Source organism: Danio rerio, chromosome 4 (assembly GCF_049306965.1).
Source record: "Danio rerio strain Tuebingen ecotype United States chromosome 4, GRCz12tu, whole genome shotgun sequence".
Taxonomy (NCBI): domain Eukaryota; kingdom Metazoa; phylum Chordata; class Actinopteri; order Cypriniformes; family Danionidae; genus Danio; species Danio rerio.
In genome coordinates this window covers 44,254,300-44,273,485 of record NC_133179.1, presented here as the reverse complement: position 1 = coordinate 44,273,485, position 19,186 = coordinate 44,254,300, and the positions used below count along the sequence as shown (strand labels likewise).

General features: G+C 37.2%; 4 protein-coding genes across 4 annotated transcripts in view; 1 reads left to right on the top strand and 3 right to left on the bottom strand.

The window, feature by feature from the left end:
* LOC137490923 (NACHT, LRR and PYD domains-containing protein 3) overlaps nucleotides 1–16,240 on the bottom strand; it is a 78,784-nt gene extending 62,544 nt beyond the window's left edge. The window contains exon 1 of the mRNA XM_073947407.1: nucleotides 16,102–16,240. The gene's annotated coding sequence lies outside the window, so the exon portion shown is untranslated. The remainder of the gene's footprint in view (nucleotides 1–16,101) is intronic.
* Nucleotides 1–19,186, bottom strand: part of LOC141381669 (BEN domain-containing protein 5-like) — a 495,902-nt gene that overhangs the window by 198,017 nt on the left and 278,699 nt on the right. The window lies entirely within an intron of this gene.
* The window catches only part of LOC137490939 (uncharacterized), a 163,008-nt gene that overhangs the window by 16,503 nt on the left and 127,319 nt on the right, over nucleotides 1–19,186 (top strand). The window lies entirely within an intron of this gene.
* The window catches only part of LOC137490953 (uncharacterized), a 245,143-nt gene continuing 229,947 nt past the window's right edge, over nucleotides 3,991–19,186 (bottom strand). The window contains exon 3 of the mRNA XM_073947949.1: nucleotides 3,991–7,499. Within this exon, the coding sequence (XP_073804050.1) occupies nucleotides 6,715–7,499 (785 nt within the window). The 3' untranslated portion in view covers nucleotides 3,991–6,714. The remainder of the gene's footprint in view (nucleotides 7,500–19,186) is intronic.

Genomic DNA, 19,186 nt, shown 5'->3' with positions numbered 1-19,186 from the left:
GTTTTGATTTTTTTTTTTTTTTTGGTACTTAAAAATACATATATTCCTGAGAATTTTTTTTTTATAAATATTTCCCAAATTATGTTTAACAGAACAAGGAATTTAACAGTATTTCCTCTAATATTTGTTTTTCTTCTAGGCTTATTTGTTTTATTTTAGCTAGAATAAAAGCAGGTTTAAATATTTTGAAACCTATTTTAAGATCAATATTATTAGCCCCCTTAAGCAATATATATTTTTGATTGTCTGCAGAAGAAACTACTGTTATACAATGACTTGCCTAATTACTCTAATTAAGCCTTTGAATTGCACTTAAATTTGAATGCTTATATTTAGAAAAACATCTAGTAAAATATTATGTGCTGTCATCATAGCAAAGATAAAAGAAATCAGTAATTAGAAATGAGATATCAAAACTATCATGTTCAGAAATAAGTAAAAAAAAAAACTTCTTTCCATTTAACAGAAATTGGCCAGGAAAAGGGTTGCTAATATTCAGGAGGGCTAATAATTCTGACTTCAAGTGTATATATACAGTTATTTTCCACCCTGCAAAGGAATAAATACAATAGAATAAAAATATAAAACAAACTGTGCTTTAAGCATCTCCACTGTAAGAAAAACACTTTAGCTACAGAAATCCTTCAGTCAAGAGCAGAGAAACATTTTCTCGTTATGTTTGATTAATGATAATAAAAACAGGCGGCAGCAGCTGTCTCTTTAATGGTTTCTCTTTCACGTCTTTTGATCCTCAACTCGTTTGTTTATTACACAAATGAGGGTTAATATAAATAATCACTAAACACCGCGTTTTGACACCTATTTGACCATTAAAGCGCTCACGTTAAGATGACTAGATGTCTGCGCTCCTCTGCTCGTCTCAGGGTGCGAATGAGAGCGAATGCTGACTGCGTGTGCGTTTTGCACACACACATAAGCACGCGGTCTTTCGCAACACATACAACTGGAAAGGGGGCGGTATATGATGCATATAATTGTTTATCTTGATTAATGCTTTTTTATAATCGTTTGAAATCGAAATCGGATTTTGGATTAATTGTACAGCCCTGTATAATAGTGGAGCATTTTATGCCTTTTTCTACCTCAACACTTATCCTCTCCCGCGCCCCCCTTGTGAACTCTGGCGCCCCCCTTAGGGGGGCGCGGACCCCAGGTTGGGAACCACTGTTTTAGAATAGAATATGTAATGTTTAACTTTTCAATATTAGTAAAGCAAACCCTATGTGCCATTTAAAAATATTTCAATTAATATGTAAAGTGAGGACATGTTTTTACCAAATCTAATATTGAATTTTGTTTTAAATGCGTGTGCGTGTAAAACAATATAATTTGCACAAAGAAGTTATGGGTTCTTCTCTGAAAAAGTAGTTACTCCACCCAGTTAAGAGCATCCTTATGGGCGTTTTACGTTATAACTGATGTGGTTAAAGTGATGGATCTGCGACAGAGAAAATGTGTTTTGCCAAGTTTCGCCAAGAAGTAAAATGAATATCACGCACATTAAATAAACAAAGAAAATCTAAACAAGATTTTAGTTTATGAAATGTATTAATGAGTTTTTTTTTCTTTTTTTCTCAACAGCTTGATACAGCCATTTTACATGACAACTTGCTTATACATTTAAGCATGATTCTGTTTTTACTCGATCAATAACCATGGAGAAAAACATTTCATCCAAAATTGAAAATTCTGTTCACCCATCACATCATCTCCTCATTTACTCACCCTTTGGTTCCAATTAAAGGGGTTTAAAATTAGTTTCTTCTGCTGAGCACAAAAGACATTGGGCCCTATCACACACCTGGCGCAATGTGGCACGGCGCAATATTATTTTGTTACTTGAGCAATAATAATGAAGTGTGGTCCAAAAACTGAATATACACATGCTGTGCCCCATATGGTCCAAAACCTGACAGGTGGACAAATTGTTTTTTTTTTTTATTATTAAAACAAATATAAATATGCATATAATAATAATAATACTGCTAATAAAAATCACATATCAGACAATTTAAAAATATTTTAATCCTGATTTCAGTGTCACGTGATATTAGCATTTATAGCAAATAGAATGTTCAGCTAAAAAAAAATTTAATTGTAAATTGTTACTGCCAATTCATTTACAATTTAGTAATTATCCATAAAGAGTTTTCTTGCTATGTTTTATTGTTATTTTTACACATTACTAAATTTATTCATATTGTAAGTTTACAAACAATATAAAAAACCTTTTTATTCCTTAATTAAAACATTTAATCATTTGTGATTGGCAAAAGCTGAATTAAAAAACTAAATATGCTTTCAATAAGATACTAGAAACAATTGCTGTTAAAAAGAGCTTTAATTCTAATTTAATTTAATTTTAAATGTCAAACATACATGCAATAGAAACCCTCATATTGCTTTTAATGCATATAATAATGTTTACAATAATTGTAACTAGTGTTTTCACAATGCTGGAATTTCAAACTTTGAGATGATACCTTCAATAAATATCAACATTTGATACAATTTTCTATATTTTGTGATTTTAAAAAAAATTTATATTTAAAATTATTTTTATAATATGAACAAATTTTTTAACAGCACATCTTTGCATATTATCTTACTTGTAGAAAAATACATGATCATTTATAGCCTATCAAAAACATTGTTCAGAGTTTAATTTGCATATAACGTGTTTTAATTGACACACATGGTGTTTATCATAGCGCTCTATATGCCTATGTGTGTACAATGACCTGCTCTTTAAAACATCTAGTATTGACAAATATTTATTTAAAAATCATTATTGATTTCAGAATTTTCAATATTGCATTGTGCTGTCACTAACAACAGTTTAAAGCATCTAGTATGTTTTTGACGTTTTTCCCTTGTCAGTTGAGGAGATCACATATGATCATTTGAGATATTTTAATGGAAAAAGGACAACGCGTCAATCGACAGAACTCTACACGGCTTTCGAGTCGAGATATTGAAATGTTCAGTTTTACTGACCTCTCAATATCGTTGACACAGGTCAGGGACACACGGCCACGCGAGTCAAGAGATCAAAGAAAAGCAGTTACTTTATACTTTATTCAAGATTGTAAATGAGCCTGGCTTGCCAAAACCATGTTATTCATCACATCGTAGCTATGCTTTCTCGGTTATGAAACGAATCGCAAAAAAAAAATGTTGTATTGTTGTTGTCTGATGAGGGGGCCAAGCCCCGAGGTAAGAAGGCATGAAGGTAGTGATTTTCATATTTATGTAGAAAATTATCATTGTTGAAATAATTTAATCCTTCAATTACTTTGTAAAAATATGCGTGTATTGATGTGCATCCTGTGTTTAGCCTGTTGTTACAGCAAATAGGATTATAGTTAATGTATAAATTATTAATAACAAGATGAATAGATTAAAGCATAAACAAAAAGGCATTATGAAGTGTATTGCAATTTTATTAAATCTATTTTTTACGCTGATGGACTTGAAATGTTAATTTACATTATTTGTTACAATGTTTGTAGGAATCTTTTGCTTTATCAACAAATCGACTTACCTGAAAAGAATTTGCATCAGTGCATGAAGCAGCAGGGAACATACTGAAGGAGTTAACTGCTGTAACGTCGTAATTTGTTTGGCATAAATTAAATGTAAATGGCACGAAACCGCTATTCATATAAATATATTTGGCTTTCTACATTGGACTGGAAAGAAAGCAAAAGATGTAAAACATTTTGTGAGGAACTCATGTAATTCTTCATGACCATATGTTCAAGTCTAATACTGGGCTAAATGTGAACCAGATCCAACGGGCAAAACAAAGACCACGACGATATTTGGTCTATGTCTGGACCAAATCCAACGGACCAAATACAGATTAATTTTCGATGTCGATATTTGGACTAAATGAAGTCTATGACGGGCCGACTTGATTTAGCCCAATAAACGACGTTGAAATAACGTGTCGTGCTGGGTGGGGTAATCCCCTGCTTGTAAGTATCAACCGCAACAAATTTGGGACATGATATTCCAAAATTCGAGATAGCGTCGGCCCATCTAGAAGTTATATATATATCATTGAAAAGGCGACACACTCAGTTTTATGTTGATACATCGCGACATGAGATCGGCCAATCAGTGGCGGAGATACTGCCGAATAAATGGGAAGAGGTGGGCTCTCCCCCACGCACAAAGCTGTGCGTAAACAAACACATAGGTCAGACTCTCCATATAACAGCGCAGGTTTGTTATACAGGTATACAGGTTTGTTCAAAACTCTAAAAATGGCTTCTAAAAAAGGAAAGGAACCCTAAAAGAAGATTTTTGTCAGAACAAATTATGTTTTAGAAAAACCGGATCAAGGGAAAAAAAGTACTACTGTGCCATTTGCTTTTTTGATATAGTGTTATGATTTTGATGTGGTTATAAAGAAGTAAAATTATGACTTTTGAGATAATAAGCCTTGTAATATCTTGATTTTCACTTTTGACAGGTAGGAAACTTGGTGATTTGAATTACAGAAAAGTTGTGTTTTCCCACCTTTTGGTTATTTTGTAAGGTCCAGCCAGTCGGTCCAATGACGGTATCCACTGGTGGATGAAGGTTCACTGCATGTTCGATCTTTCCAGTGCACAATGTTGATTTATACTAAACTTAACTCATATCTGACTCCAATTTTAGTATGAGGTGGTTTAGAATATTAATATATTTATCCTCGTTTTATCTGACTCCAATTATAAAACATTGAGAAGGTTATTTTGTTTCCGTTCACATTAATTTAGATTATGATTGAATATTCTCTTCGGTTCATCATTTTATGTTATTCTCGTTCATTGGGATTCCTATAACATCCTGAATCTTGTACCGGCCGAGTATACAATTTCTTAAACACAAGCATGTCAGTCTTGGTCATTAAACAGTGGCGATTGACCGCTATCCTAAAAAGGCAGAACCCTACTTACTCAGATTAGGATATTTTTTATGCGGTCCCCATAGGTCTGCTACCTCCTAAATCAAACAGAGCTATTTAGTCATATAATGATCATTACTATAGAATTAAGCAGACCAGTCGTACCTAAACTATTAGTAACTTCAAATAATCACTATACTATCTAAAAAGAATTATAAGTTTATCAGGTGAAAGACTATCCCCTTAGATATCCTTTTACAGCCTAAGTATACATGAATTAATGCCAATGTGTTAGTCGGAGCTCTAGAGACATCGTATAGCGTGCCGCAATGCTCCGTCTACCGTGTTCTAGTCCGCTACTAACCTGTACAGGGGCTTTTGGTGCTATGAAATTACCACAATCTACTAGAGATAATAACACAAACTCTGCTTGAATAATTCAAAACATTACAATTTATTAGTCAGGTAAATGTATTATGCCAATTTCAATCAGTCAATTCATAAATGATCAATACAACACATCAAATTATCACAGACGAATCCAAGATGAAAAGATGCATATCCTGACTTTGAAATATACATAAGATTGAGCAGGCTCCATGTTATGGGCTGATCTGGTTAGGCAGAATCGCCCTGAGCCTTTCTCAAACCTTACCTTAAATAATCCAAGAATTCCCTCAAGGAAGGGGGTGTGTGTAAAACAAAAGGCATTCACACTTAGTGCTGCCTGTGGAAAAGTCACACCCTTCACAGTGGTTCAAAAGATGCCTGAAGTTATATATTTATTGTTTTGATTATGTCTATTTCTGAGAGAATGAGACCATTGTACCAGTCGCACTGAGACATTTCAAATGATATCAAACATGATAGTTAAAGTCAGTTTGGTTAATCTAGAACATTTAAACATTGAAATGACCATATGTGTGAGATGGGGTGGATGAAGCTGAGTTTCAGCAGACTCCGATGCAAATGCAGCAGGAACTGGTTTTTCCCGCATTCCCACCTGCTGGGTTTTGGAGTCACCAGTCTCTGTTTTCAGCTCATGTTTTGAATTGTCAAAGACATCAAAATATTTGCAATATTTCAACTCTTACAGGTTGAACTAAAATAATTCTTGCAAACTACATGATAAAGACAAAATTATTTTTTTTTCCAGTGCCTCCTGACATGCTGGTAACAAACAAAACTGGCCTCGGTTTGATAGAGCACACAGGGCCGGAGTTTTGCACTAAGGCTGGCTTTAGAACCAAAAAAAAAAAACTAAAAGCGGTTTGTGTTGAGGTGGTTCATCATAAGATCAACAATATATATAATAATAATAATATGTATCACCTATAGCAGTTTTTTTTTTTTTTTTTGTAATTTCAAAGTATTTTCTTTAAAATGACAATAAGATATTGCATTTATTGTATTGTATGTGGATCTGGGGAGACTACAAAATTAGGTAGGCAGAAATACATTTTTTGGCATGTTTCCTTCTTGCAGTTGTAATAGAATAACTCTTGCATGTATTATTAAAAAAGAGAAATTTCGTTTTTTGTGTGTTTACCGACACCTGCTGGAAAGAAATGAAATTGGTTCCAGGGTGCTGGAGCACTCAAGGCCTGAGTTACACATTTTCAAACTTCAGTTTATATAAAAAGCGATTTTTTGTGTGTTTATTTTAACACAGACAATATAAACAATAATTGTACTTGTCAACAGTATTAAATGTAATTTTAAAGGGTTTTCTTTAAAATGATACTAAACTTTTGTATTTACTTCTATGCATGGGGAAAACGGGACTATTCTCTTGCTTAAGTACAAATGAATGATTTCTCTCTAGTGTGGGTTAATATGTGTAGATTAAGGGATGATGATCGAGTGAAACTCTTCCCACACTGAGTGCATGTAAATGGTTTCTCTCCAGTGTGGATCATCATGTGTTGATTAAGTTGTGATGATTGGTTGAAACTCTTCCCACATTGAGTGCATGTGAATGGTTTCTCTCCAGTGTGGATCCTCATGTGTCGAATAAGGTGTGATGAGCTTTTAAAACTTTTCCCACACTGAGTGCATGTGAATGGTTTATTTCCGGTGTGGATCCTCATGTGTTGATTAAGGGATGATGATTGGCTGAAACTCTTCCCACACTGAGTGCATGTGAATGGTGTCTCTCCAGTGTGGATCCTCATGTGTAGATTAAAGTGTGATAAGCAGTTAAAACTCTTCCCACACTGACAGCATGTGAATGGTTTCTCTCCAGTGTGGATCTTCATGTGAATCTTAAGATTGCCTTTTCTTCCAAAACTCTTTCCACACTGAGTGCATGTGAATGGTTTCTCTCCAGTGTGGATCCTCATGTGTTGATTAAGTAGTGATGAGCTGTTAAAAGTCTTCCCACACTGAGTGCAAGTATATGGTTTCCCTCCAGTGTGGATCCTCATGTGTTTATTAAGGGATGATGATCGGCTGAAACATTTTCCACACTGAGTGCAGGTGTCTCTCCTTTTCAAAATACCATCAGTGTGTAAATGAGTTTTTTCCTCAATTTTGACACTATGTTCCTCCTCTTTATTCTCCTCATTCTCTTCAATTAGGTCTGAAATAAAAAAAAATAAAACATTAGTTTTCATTAAGTCTTTAAAACTCTCATCAAAAGCTGAAAAGTGAAAAGACACTGGAAACATTGGCTACACACTGTAAATTTGATGCCCATTAAATCTAAAATAAATCAGATCATATTTTGTTTGGTCCCTTGCACACATTTAAGCAAAATCAATTTAATTATCTTTATGTATCTAGTGCTTTTACAATGTAAAGTGTGCCAAAGCCACTTACCATAGAAGTTATAGTAAATTTAAACAGTGTCAGTCCAGTTTTCAGAGTTTCTTACATAATTGATTATAAAAGTCATTTTGGTCATATTGATAAGACACAGATTTGAAAAAAAAAAGAAAGAGGAAGAGAGTTGAAGTGGGCAGCATTATGTGGTGTGTGGAAGAAAGAGAAGTTGACTGAACTGTTGCAGTGCGGGGAAACAAGTAGAGAAACCGTGTCAAGATGAGCAGTGTAAACTTAGGGCCTACTCACACTATGCCATCCGTACCGTGCCCAGGCCCGTTCCCCGGATCGTTTGAGAAGTGTGAGTGCGCTGAATTGGGCTCAAGCACAGTTCACTTGGCCGGCCCTGGCCCGGTTGGAAGAGGTGTGCCTGAGCCCGGTTCACTTAGGCTTTGGCGCGGTACGTTTGTGTGTGAGTGCAAAACGCGCCAAAGCCCGAAACTGAAAGCGAGACGTGACTTTTAAGGGACTGTTTCATATGGATTTATTAATCATTCTTACTGTTCAGTGAACGCAAACTGCCGTAGTTTATTAAAGAAAACCCCTCACTTCACGACAGCTGCGCGCCTTCAGCAGACCTCCTCTTTCCTGCAGCACGAGAGCTTTATGACTGTTTATAAGCGCCAAAAGTGGCGGATCTGTTCGGCGAAATATCTGACTGCGTGTCCTCGCATCCCTAAGGACTGTTTGGCAAAATATTTGACTGCATAACAAACGACTGAAACGATATAACTAGAGAAATCTCCACTGTGCTGCTGAGTGAGAGAGTGCTTCTCACTGAACAGCCCAGCAGCGATGACATAAGCGTGCCGAAGCCCGTTTGTGGTGTGAGCGCGGGCCGTCGGGGGAGACGGGAGGGGGGACAAGCCGCTTTGGCCCAGTCGAGGCAACTGTACCTAGTGTGAGTACAATCTAAACGACTAGCTGTGAGACACAAAAAGTGAAAGTACGTATCGAAGCAACAGAGCAAAGACCCTTGTTTTGTTACTGAAGTCCTCATGATGTCTGTCGCAGGTTGAAGGCGACGTTCTCGTTCCTTGTGCAACCTTTACAGAACATTAGGGATGTTCTTAAAACGTTCTCTTTTAGTCATAAAATAACGTTCCCAGTATGACTTTAAGAGGATGTTGTTTTGGTCATTCTATGGTCACATAATAACGTTACAAAGAGAACTTTTCTATCATTAACAGAACTTTTTCACATGGTCCTCCTTTAGTCATATAATAACGTTTCCAATATGACTTAAGGAGGACGTTCTTTTTTCGTCCTGCGATGGTCACATAATGACGTTACAAAGAGAACCTTTCTAACATTAATAGAACGTTTTTACATGGTCCTCCTTTAAGCATATAATAACATTTCCAATATGACTTAAGGAGGAAGTTCTGTTTTAGTCATTCTATGGTCACATAATAATGTTACAAAGAGCACTCCCGCAGCACTAATTCTAATAGCTAGTGCTGGTGGTCTTAAAATTCAAAAGCAAACGTGTAAAGCGTGTCTTCGATGTTCATTGTGCTCAAGAATAAGCATTATAACTGTAGTGTAGCGTGTAACTGCTTCATTCTGGAGAGTTTGAAGAAGAAAAAAAAACAGACTCGTTTCTGGGAGTAGATTCCTGTCTTCGAGTCAATTCCAGCACTAGGTCATTGAGGAATCGACACTTTTGGAGTTGTAGTGATGATTGGATTTATCAAATATTAAAATCAATATTTAGGTATTGATATTAATTATGATATTTTATACACAGGGCACCAAATATGTAGAAATAACAGATAAATAACTCCTTTTAAACGGGGCACCAGACAGCTTTCCACTGTCAAAATAATTAACAATAAAATATTGTTAGTTAAATTATACAAATGAGGAGTTTATTATCTGGCCAAATCTGAAGGATAATGAGATCGTTTGACTTGTAGAGCCTTTTTCTGTATTATCAACACAAGGAAAACACAATTGTAATAAAGGTGTATTTATTAACAAAATAGTAATCAAGGGTAACTACAATTACTAAAAGTACAATAAATGAAGTGCATAGGCGAGTGATGAAGGTGATTAAGTTAATGTAAGGTAAACCTTATTTTACAATAACAAAGAACTGAGCAAGTTTTTGTTATTAAAGAATATCAGTTTTAAACATCTAATTAATTAGAATATTTTATACTGAAACACACTATGCAAAGGTTTAATTTAAAGGGTTGGCAAGTGGAATATTTACGTTTCTGCCTTTGATGCAGTGGATGGAAGAAGTTGGATCTTCCTGCAGATCTTGAAGCATGAAACGAGCAGACTTGGCTCTCTTGAGCTTTGAGTGGAAGAAATCTGTAGTTTCTGAAACACGCAGACTGGAGATTTCTAGAAGTGGTGGTTCGATGTCGGGAACACGCCGACGTCTTTATCCTTGAGCGTAGAAATTCTGTATCTTCTGGAACACGCAGAAATTGGAGATTTCTGGAGGTGGTGGTTCGATGCTGGGAACATGCCGATGCCTTTTCTTTGAAGGTAGAGTTCCTGGAAATCTGGGACACGCAGATTTTTGGAGGTGGTGGCCTTGATGCGATGGTTCAGACGCCTTAAAAAAGCACTGTGAATCCAATTACCAAATCCTTGCTGGAACACGCAGCAAAAGGTCTGATGTTTAGGACAAAACCCCGCAAACCACCATGAACCACACTTTGACCACTCTTCGACCACCTTTTATGACACACTCTTTAGGACCCACACTTAACAGACTTTTTACAGGCCTTCTTTGTTTAAGAAAATGTCTTTAATACTTTCTCTGGAAGGCGGGATTGAAGGATGTCACCTTTCAAATCCAGCATTGTGATTAGATGATCCTGTGAGTTGGTCCCTGGGAGGTGTCATCCATAACGTGGCCCGCATTTGCATAGTCATAGTCCACTGGTTAACTATGATAATATTTAAGAGTCTTAAATATTTTCCTATGCATAATTCACTTTCCAAACCACATCTACACTGTAAAAAATTGCTGTTAAAAAAACGGTCAGATTCTACGGTAAAATAATGTTTTTTCACTAAAACAGTAATATTCTGTTAAAAACAGTGCTTTCTGGGTAACATTTTTGTTTTCGAGAAAGTAACCAACTGCAGAAAACTGTGAGCTAACAGAGTTCAGATTCGATGTTTTGAAGTCTGTGTTTGAAATCACACTTTGTGTCCTTGTTCACTATTTCATACACTAGTTAACTAATATAGTTCACCTGACAGTTTTAATGAACACTAATAAATGAATTCAGACACTGATGAACACCTGCTGTTAATAATTACAATTACTGAAGAAAATAAACAAGAAACACAGTGACTTGAGTTACAACATTAAATAAAATCAAATAAAACAGCTTCAGTCTCAGCAGAGGATCATTAAACAACTCCACAAACAACAGCAGACACACACTTATTACTGACTGATTTGACTTCCATACTATTCTCATTGAGATCCAACATAAATTTAGGTGTTTTTTGTGTCACCGTAATGGAGTGAGGGGCTGGTTTAGTTGGGCTCTTCACCCTTGAACTCATTTAATTAGACTTTCCAACTGCTGTAATACAGAGTTTACAAAATGCTTGTACTATAGCAATAAAGTTGGGAAGTCTATAAATAGAGAAATCTATCTGGCTGAAATTAGTTCTGATAAATGTTTAGTTATAAGTCTGGAAGAATGGCCTTCTGCAATAGAGCTATTTTTAATTTAATAAATAATTTTTTATTCTAATTAATTTATTTTTATTTTATTTATTTTTGTGTTTTCTCTGTATTATATTTTATATCTATATTTGTTTGCACTGCTGCCCTTTTTGAACTGTCTTGTTTGTACACAGCGACACTGCACTGCTTTGGCAATACTGTACAGTTAATTGTCATGCCAATAAAGCATCTAAAATGTGACATGTGTGAGAGAGAGAGAGCAGAAATAGTATAAAGTGAAAAACATGGGAGAAATGTATCAATAAGTCATGACAGCAACAGTAAGTGGCAAAAAAGCTAAACAAAAGACTTTTATTCTAGCGTGGGACGTCATTAGGCGGCGCCGCTTCAGTGATCCAACTGGAGAAAAGCTTGTGCTTTTTAAACGTTTACACATATAAACCGATTTAGTTACAGTTTCAGTTTTTTATCCGATGCTTAATTATGTACCTGTTGTTGACAATAATATTTAAACGCTTTATACAGCGTAGTACTATTTTATTCTCAGTAACTGAGGGGACAAAAAGTTTGTCTTATCTTTATTCAAACAATAGACCTCATTACTGTGAGTTAAATAGTACTACGTTGCATAAAAGGTTTAAAATAATATTGTCAACAGCAGGTTCATAATTTAGCGCTGAATGAAAAAACTGAAACTTTAATCAATCGCTTTATATAAGGCTAAACGTTTTAAAACAAACCTTTCTCGCAGGCTTATGGAGTCACAAGCCACGCCAAAATAAAAGTCTTTTTTTAAACCTTTTTTGCCACTTACTCTTAGTCATGACTTATATATAGGTTTTCTCTGCGTTTGGACACTTTATCCTGTTAAAAAAAATAACAAAGCAATAAAAATGTCTTGTTCAAAATAAATAAAACTATGAACAGAAACATAATAACTTCTCTTTATATGAGAGTAATTAACAAAAATAAATCCGGTAAGTTAGAGCAAGAAACAATAGCCACAATGGGTCTATATATGAATACAGCACTTACAGATCTCTGTGTTTATATATTTTATAGGACAATTTACAATAAGACCTACATTAGATCAGTCAGTACTGGAACTAATAAGCAACTCAAGATGATCAGGATGCTGAAACTAGCACAGAATATTACTGTTAGACACATTAGCTGAACCCAGTGAATATACAAGGGAGAATCGCATCGTGTTAATAAAGATGAAAAATCAAGAGAAAATCAGACTTTAACTTCAGCTGAAATGTTGTTTCATTCAATATCTCATTTGACTTTACATTAAAATTCAGTTTTCTTTATCAAATACAAACTCATACACACGACAATATCCAGTGAAATGCTGACACGACCAGCCATGACCTTAAACACAACAAGATTATAGATGAGAAATAAATGACTGAATGAAATAAGAAATAAAATATAGACAAACATTAGTCATTGGAAATATATCTGTAGAGAATAAAATCAACACATTAAACCCCGCGGCTATACAACTGTAGAGAACTTTAGCTGTAAACTGACTCCATGTACAGTGACACCATAACTGAACTGAACTAGAATACACACAGAGATGTGTGTGTGTGAAGTGTGTAACTGTGGCTGAATGTGCAGATGTGTCCACAGACGTGCTGAATGTGTGTGTGCTGTGTTGTGATTGGTCTGTGTTCAGAAGCTCCTCCTCAGTGTCTCTGTGTTGGTCTTGATGGAGCAGAAGTCTTTATTTCTCTGAGCGCAGCAGGAAAGCTTCAGCTAAACTGTGTGTTTTCCTACTTTAGTCAATCCAACACTGAAAACTCCTCATCTAGTCAAGAGTTACAGGCTTATTACTGGACAGACATTACTGAGCTTGATTTATTCGCTTTATTAAGCATTATTAATGCACAGTTGTGCTTGTGAACATCAGTTAATGCACTGAGAGTCAACAAAAACTAACAGAGAACAACTTTATTGTCATCAACTAACATGAACAGATCAATAAATACTGGAATAAATGTGTTTTTATTGTTCAGTTCAAGTCAAATCATGAAGAAGAAGAAGATCAGAAGAGCAGAAACAAACGTCACACTTCATTTCTCCTTTATTCATTGAGCTGCTGGATTTCTCTACAGTTGATTCAAGATTTGACAGAGATTCAGACATTTCCATGTTCATCATCACATTCTAATATCAGCAGTGGATTTGACATTGACTTTTATTATTTGTGCTCAAACAACAGAGAAACAATGAAGAAGATCAATCTGTAGACAAGAATGAGCTGATCTGAACACAGCAGCATCCTGGAGGACACTTCATAAACATCAGTGATGACACTGATGAAGACTGAGAAACACACACACGCACGCACGCACACACACACACGCACACGCACACACGTTCTCTCTCTCTCTCTCTCTCACACACACGCACGCACGCACGCACGCACACACGTGTTCTCTCTCTCCCACACACACACACACACACACACACGCGCGCACATAACAGTGAACACATACATACATACACATGGACACACACACACACACACACACAAATACAAACTCTCTCTCACACACACACAAACATAGACACTCTCACACTACACATGCACACACAGAGCAGTGAACACATGCACGCACACACACACACATGCGCACACACATGCTCACACCCACAAACGCGCATACTCTCTCTCTCACACACACACCAACGCGCACGCTGTCTCTTTCTCACACACACACAGACAGACGCAAACACAGACTTTCTCTCACACACACACACACACACACACACACACACACACACAAACACACACACTGTCTATCGCACACACACACAAAAACAGACACTCTCACATGCACACTCATGCACACATACTCTCTCACACACAAGCATGCATGCACACACACAAATACAGACTCACACAGACACACACACTGCTCCTGACTGCTCCTGCAGAGGATTCTGGGTAAATCTCTCGTCAGTCTTCAGCTCAGTTTCACTGATGATCCAGACCAAACCCAAAACCCAGGGCAGAGCGGCTCAGTGAATGTGGTCTGGACTGAGTGGATGAGGCTCATTGTGTCTCTATAGATGTTGTAGAAGATCAGAGTTCCTGCACTGTGATCCACAAACACTCCTATTCTCCTGCTGATCGGCTTCACTGGGAGACGAGTGTGTGTGTGATTGTGTCTGAATGTGAAACTGGAGGAAGAGCAGATCAAACTCCAGGACTGAGCATTAAATCCAAACTCACACTCAGCACCTCCCTTCCTCCTGATGCTCTTATATGACACTGATATACACACTTCAACTCCACTCCAGTCAATCTCCCAGTAACAGCGTCCACACACACTCTCTCTGCACAACAACTGAAGATGATCATCAAATCTGTCTGGATGATCAGGATAAGGCTGATTCTCCTCCACACTCTTCACCTTTCTGTTCTCCTCAGACAGAATGAGACGAGTGTTTGCTGTGTTTGGATCCAGAGTGAGGAAACAGACATCTGAACAGAAGAACACACACATTTATAACCACAGCTGTGTGTGTGTGTGTGTGTGTGTGTGTGTGTTAGTCCTACATTTGCGTGGTCCTGCCATAATCCTCTTCTGTCCTCCATGATCCAGACTGTAAACACACACAGATTGACATTCAGTCAGTACACAAACATCAGCTTAACACACACACACACAGATACACACACACGCACCCAAGTATGCGCGCACACACAAACACACGTTCGCACACGCACACACACACACAGGTTGTCCTTCAGTCAGTACACAAACATCAGCTTATAACACACACACACACACACACACACACACACACACACACACACACACACACACACACACACACACACACACACAATAAGACATGTGGAGTGTGTGCTGAATGCTGGATTGTGATTGGCTGATCTCAGTGCATTAATAACTGCAGTAAAACAACATGAGTGTGTGTGGAGCTGTCAAATCAGCTTCTGAATGACACACAGAGCTTTTAGATCAGATGTGGAAACAGAAAACAGAATGGAAACACAGAAACAGACAGTTATAAAGACTGAAGGATTCATTCAATGATCAATTGACAAAAGCGCAGCACAATAATAAAGCAGAATTCAGTGTTAAATGACTTGAAATATGATGGAGATCTTCATCTTCTGTCAAATGCCTCTTCATCATCTCCAAACAGACTCAGAACTCAATCATTCTGAGCTGAGAGTGTGTGATTAGTGATATGAGACTTGCTGGAACCACTCATTTACACATTTACACATTCACAACTGTGATGACAAATCTGATTCACTGTGGAGCTCAAAGACAAACACTAGTATTGTGTGTGTGTGTTATAGACTATATATCTTGTAAATGCAGATATTTAAATGTTTTTAAGCTTTTAGAAAAATATATTTTCAGTTTTTGTATTAAATGTACATTTGTCATGAATTCTTACTTTAGTTAAGTGTGTATAAAACAGAAACAGATGATTGAGAAAATAGATTAAACCTGTTTGTTGTAGGAAAGCAGGGTGGTTCTTTAATTTAATATATAATATGGTCAGATATTCTTGGCCAGAGATTATTCAGAGGGCTGTCACATTTAAGTAATAATCACAAAAAACAAATAAATAAAAATGGCTGTCAGGAAACAGTTAAGAGCATTCAGCGCTACGACAGCAGTGCTGCTCCACATACTTGAGTTTGTCCAGTGTGTAGTTTGGATCCTCCAGTTGTTCAGAGAGCAGCTTGACTCCTGAATCTCCTGGATGATTGTAGCTCAGATCCAGCTCTCTCAGGTGTGAGGGGTTTGAAGTCAGAGCTGAAGACAGAAAACCACAGCCTTCCTCTGTCACCATACAGCCAGACAATCTACAAACACAGCAATAGTCCACATCACACAGTTGGACAATCACACATCTCTTTGTGTTGTGAAGATGCTGACTGCTGTTTCTGCTCATGTCAACAGCAGTGATTAACACACACATCCTGATCAGCTCTCCCTATTGATCGAGCCCTCGCATCAGCAAACACACTCAACAAGGACTCAACATCATCTGTAGAAGTGTACAGAGCAAAGACATTGTTCATAATACACCACATCAAGCTGTAAAGTCTGCTGTGAGGAATAAGACACACTTGACCTCAGAAGGAAATCTTGAAGTATAAAGTGTAATTGAAAATGAGCTGATTTCCATTATTCATATTTAGATTATATTTAGATCATATTTAGATTATATTGTGGACATTACTGTAAATAAACTAAACACACACAAACTCAATCTCTTGGTGTCTTTGTCTCCTGTCTGACAGTCACGAGAGCTGTAGTCAATCCACCTTTGAGTCCAAATGTTAACAAGGCCAAGACACTTCTTCAGTTTAGATAATAAGGTTGTCATGCGACTTTTATATGTTTTCAGGAAAACTGCAAACTGTAAAAACTTTAACATAAACATTCAAATATAAAAAAAATATAAATAAACATATAAAATATGAGTACAGAACTTAGAGACAATTCATCTAAATAATTAATAAATACACTGATTAACTGTTTACAGTCATATTTCTGTCTATCAAAAAAACAATTAGATAATTCAGCATTTGTATTTTACTCAGTAATGCTTTTGAATATATTTGCCTTTACACACAGACTTGTATAGATATGAATACAATCACTGCCAATCTGCCAACACACTGAGTGGGGAAAGGGGCTTCAATATTTGTTTATCCAATATGTAACTCTCTTTTTGTAGTTGCTGTTGAGTGGACAGTCATTTACCTCAGTATCTCCAGTTTACACTCTGGTTTCTTCAGTCCATCAGAGAGCTTCTTCACTCCTGAATCCTGCAGGTCGTTGTTACTCAGGTCCAGCTCTCTCAGCACACAGTTTGAGGATTGTAGAACTGAAGACAAACTCTCACAGCACTGAACAGTGAGATTACAGCCCTGTAGTCTGTGTAGAGGACAAACACAATATTGATGTTGAGTTTGATATGTACGGCACTTTACAGTGTTGTTTGAGGAGCTGAACAAGCCCACCAATCACAGTGGGGTATATGGCTCTCGGGGGCGGGACATCAGCTGAACATGACGCAGGCAGAGAAACATTTTCCAATGAGTTAAAGTTACAGCAGAGTTGCCATGGAGTGTTTTCCTCTCTGCCTGCTGGCTGCCTTGTTTCTATTGGGCACATGCAGACATTCGTCCCAGCGCGCTTCATTCACAACACTTAAAAAAGTTGTGTAAGCTGCCGGCCAGCAGGACTTGTATATAAATCAGTGCGATTACTAAGAGCGTTGGCAACGAATTTCATAATCGATTCGTTGTGTTGCACAACACAGTAACACTTGATTATTAAATAAACACTTGCATGGAGCGGAGCAAACAAGGTTTCTCTCACTCACTGATACAGAGTTCAGCGCCTCATAGACAGGGATGAGGAGGAAAGGAGTTCAACAGCAGGTGTGTTGACTGGTGCTGAGCCAGAGAAAGACGAGTCATATCATCACAATTATGCAGCGTTTTAACCACCTAATGCTTATTTTATGTTTTAGATAAACATTTACATGTAAATACAAACAAGCACTAGTAAAACAAGACATTTAGAGTTTGTGAAACACACAAGAAAGTCTATGAAAGTCCAACAATTCATTCAAATATAATTTGCTGATGTGTTTTATTCATATCAGATACACATGGCTATAAAGTTGAATCTACTCTTCTCTAAGTTCACCAGACACTCACTTGCATGTATTTTGGGAGCAACTGGTGAATTTGTGTGCTGATTCCTGCGTGTTCTGCTTTTATGAACTGCTGCAAGTAAACATGGCGACGGCCATCTCACATTATAAATCATGATCACTTACACGTTATTGTGAACTGGAATATCAGGTATCTGATGACAGGATGAGCAAGCGTGTGAATGTTGAATTAAAACAGAAAAACAAAACTAAGTGAAAGGGCTACATCTTTCATACAGCGCTATTGTGGTTGCAGTGTGTTAAGTGACAAACATGACGCGTCACCATGGAAACAATAAAGGATAACAATCTAAAAGAATGATCGCCTAGCCCGTATAAAGCGTGTGTCTGTCCGCTGTTACATCACTATGGCAACGAGAACTCATTCACAGGAGCTCACGCTGCTTCTGTGTACGTTCACGACTCGCATGAACTCAGTCTGACCCTGTTCTGCTTGTATAACCGCTTTTCCTTGAACACTCGGACGCAGCCCCATCCAGCAATAAGGTCAGTAACTCAACTTCTTGAACTCGGACTTCCTAAGTCTTGTAATTCTGCCAAGGAGCAGATCATTGAAGGAATCCCCATTCCACAAACTTTTTGCGTGCTGATGTCAAACTCTCCGTCACCGGGACAGGGAGTACCACCCTCCGGAAGACGAAGGAAAACCCTCTCCAACGAAGGACATCCCAGCCAAGTCAACGCGCTGCAACCATTCAGCTTGCTGGGTTTTCTCTTAACCAGCTGACGAGTGAGACTGGTCATCAAAACGCAAGTAAACACAAACCAACTTTCCACTCCTTGCTGAAGCTGGTGTTAATTTAAGCAGCAAACCCTAGTCAGATTCTCTGCTTGGTGGTTTTCTCAGGTTGCAATGCTTCACTCATTCCAGAACTGTGTGTGTGTGTGTGTGTGTGTGTGTGTTGTGTGTGTGTGTGTATGTTTGTCTGTTTTACGTAGAGTAGTTTACTGTGTGTGTAGGTTAATAAACTTGTGTTTCATTTTAAGATCCTTGTTGGAGTTTCTAAGTTACTGCGTCAGCT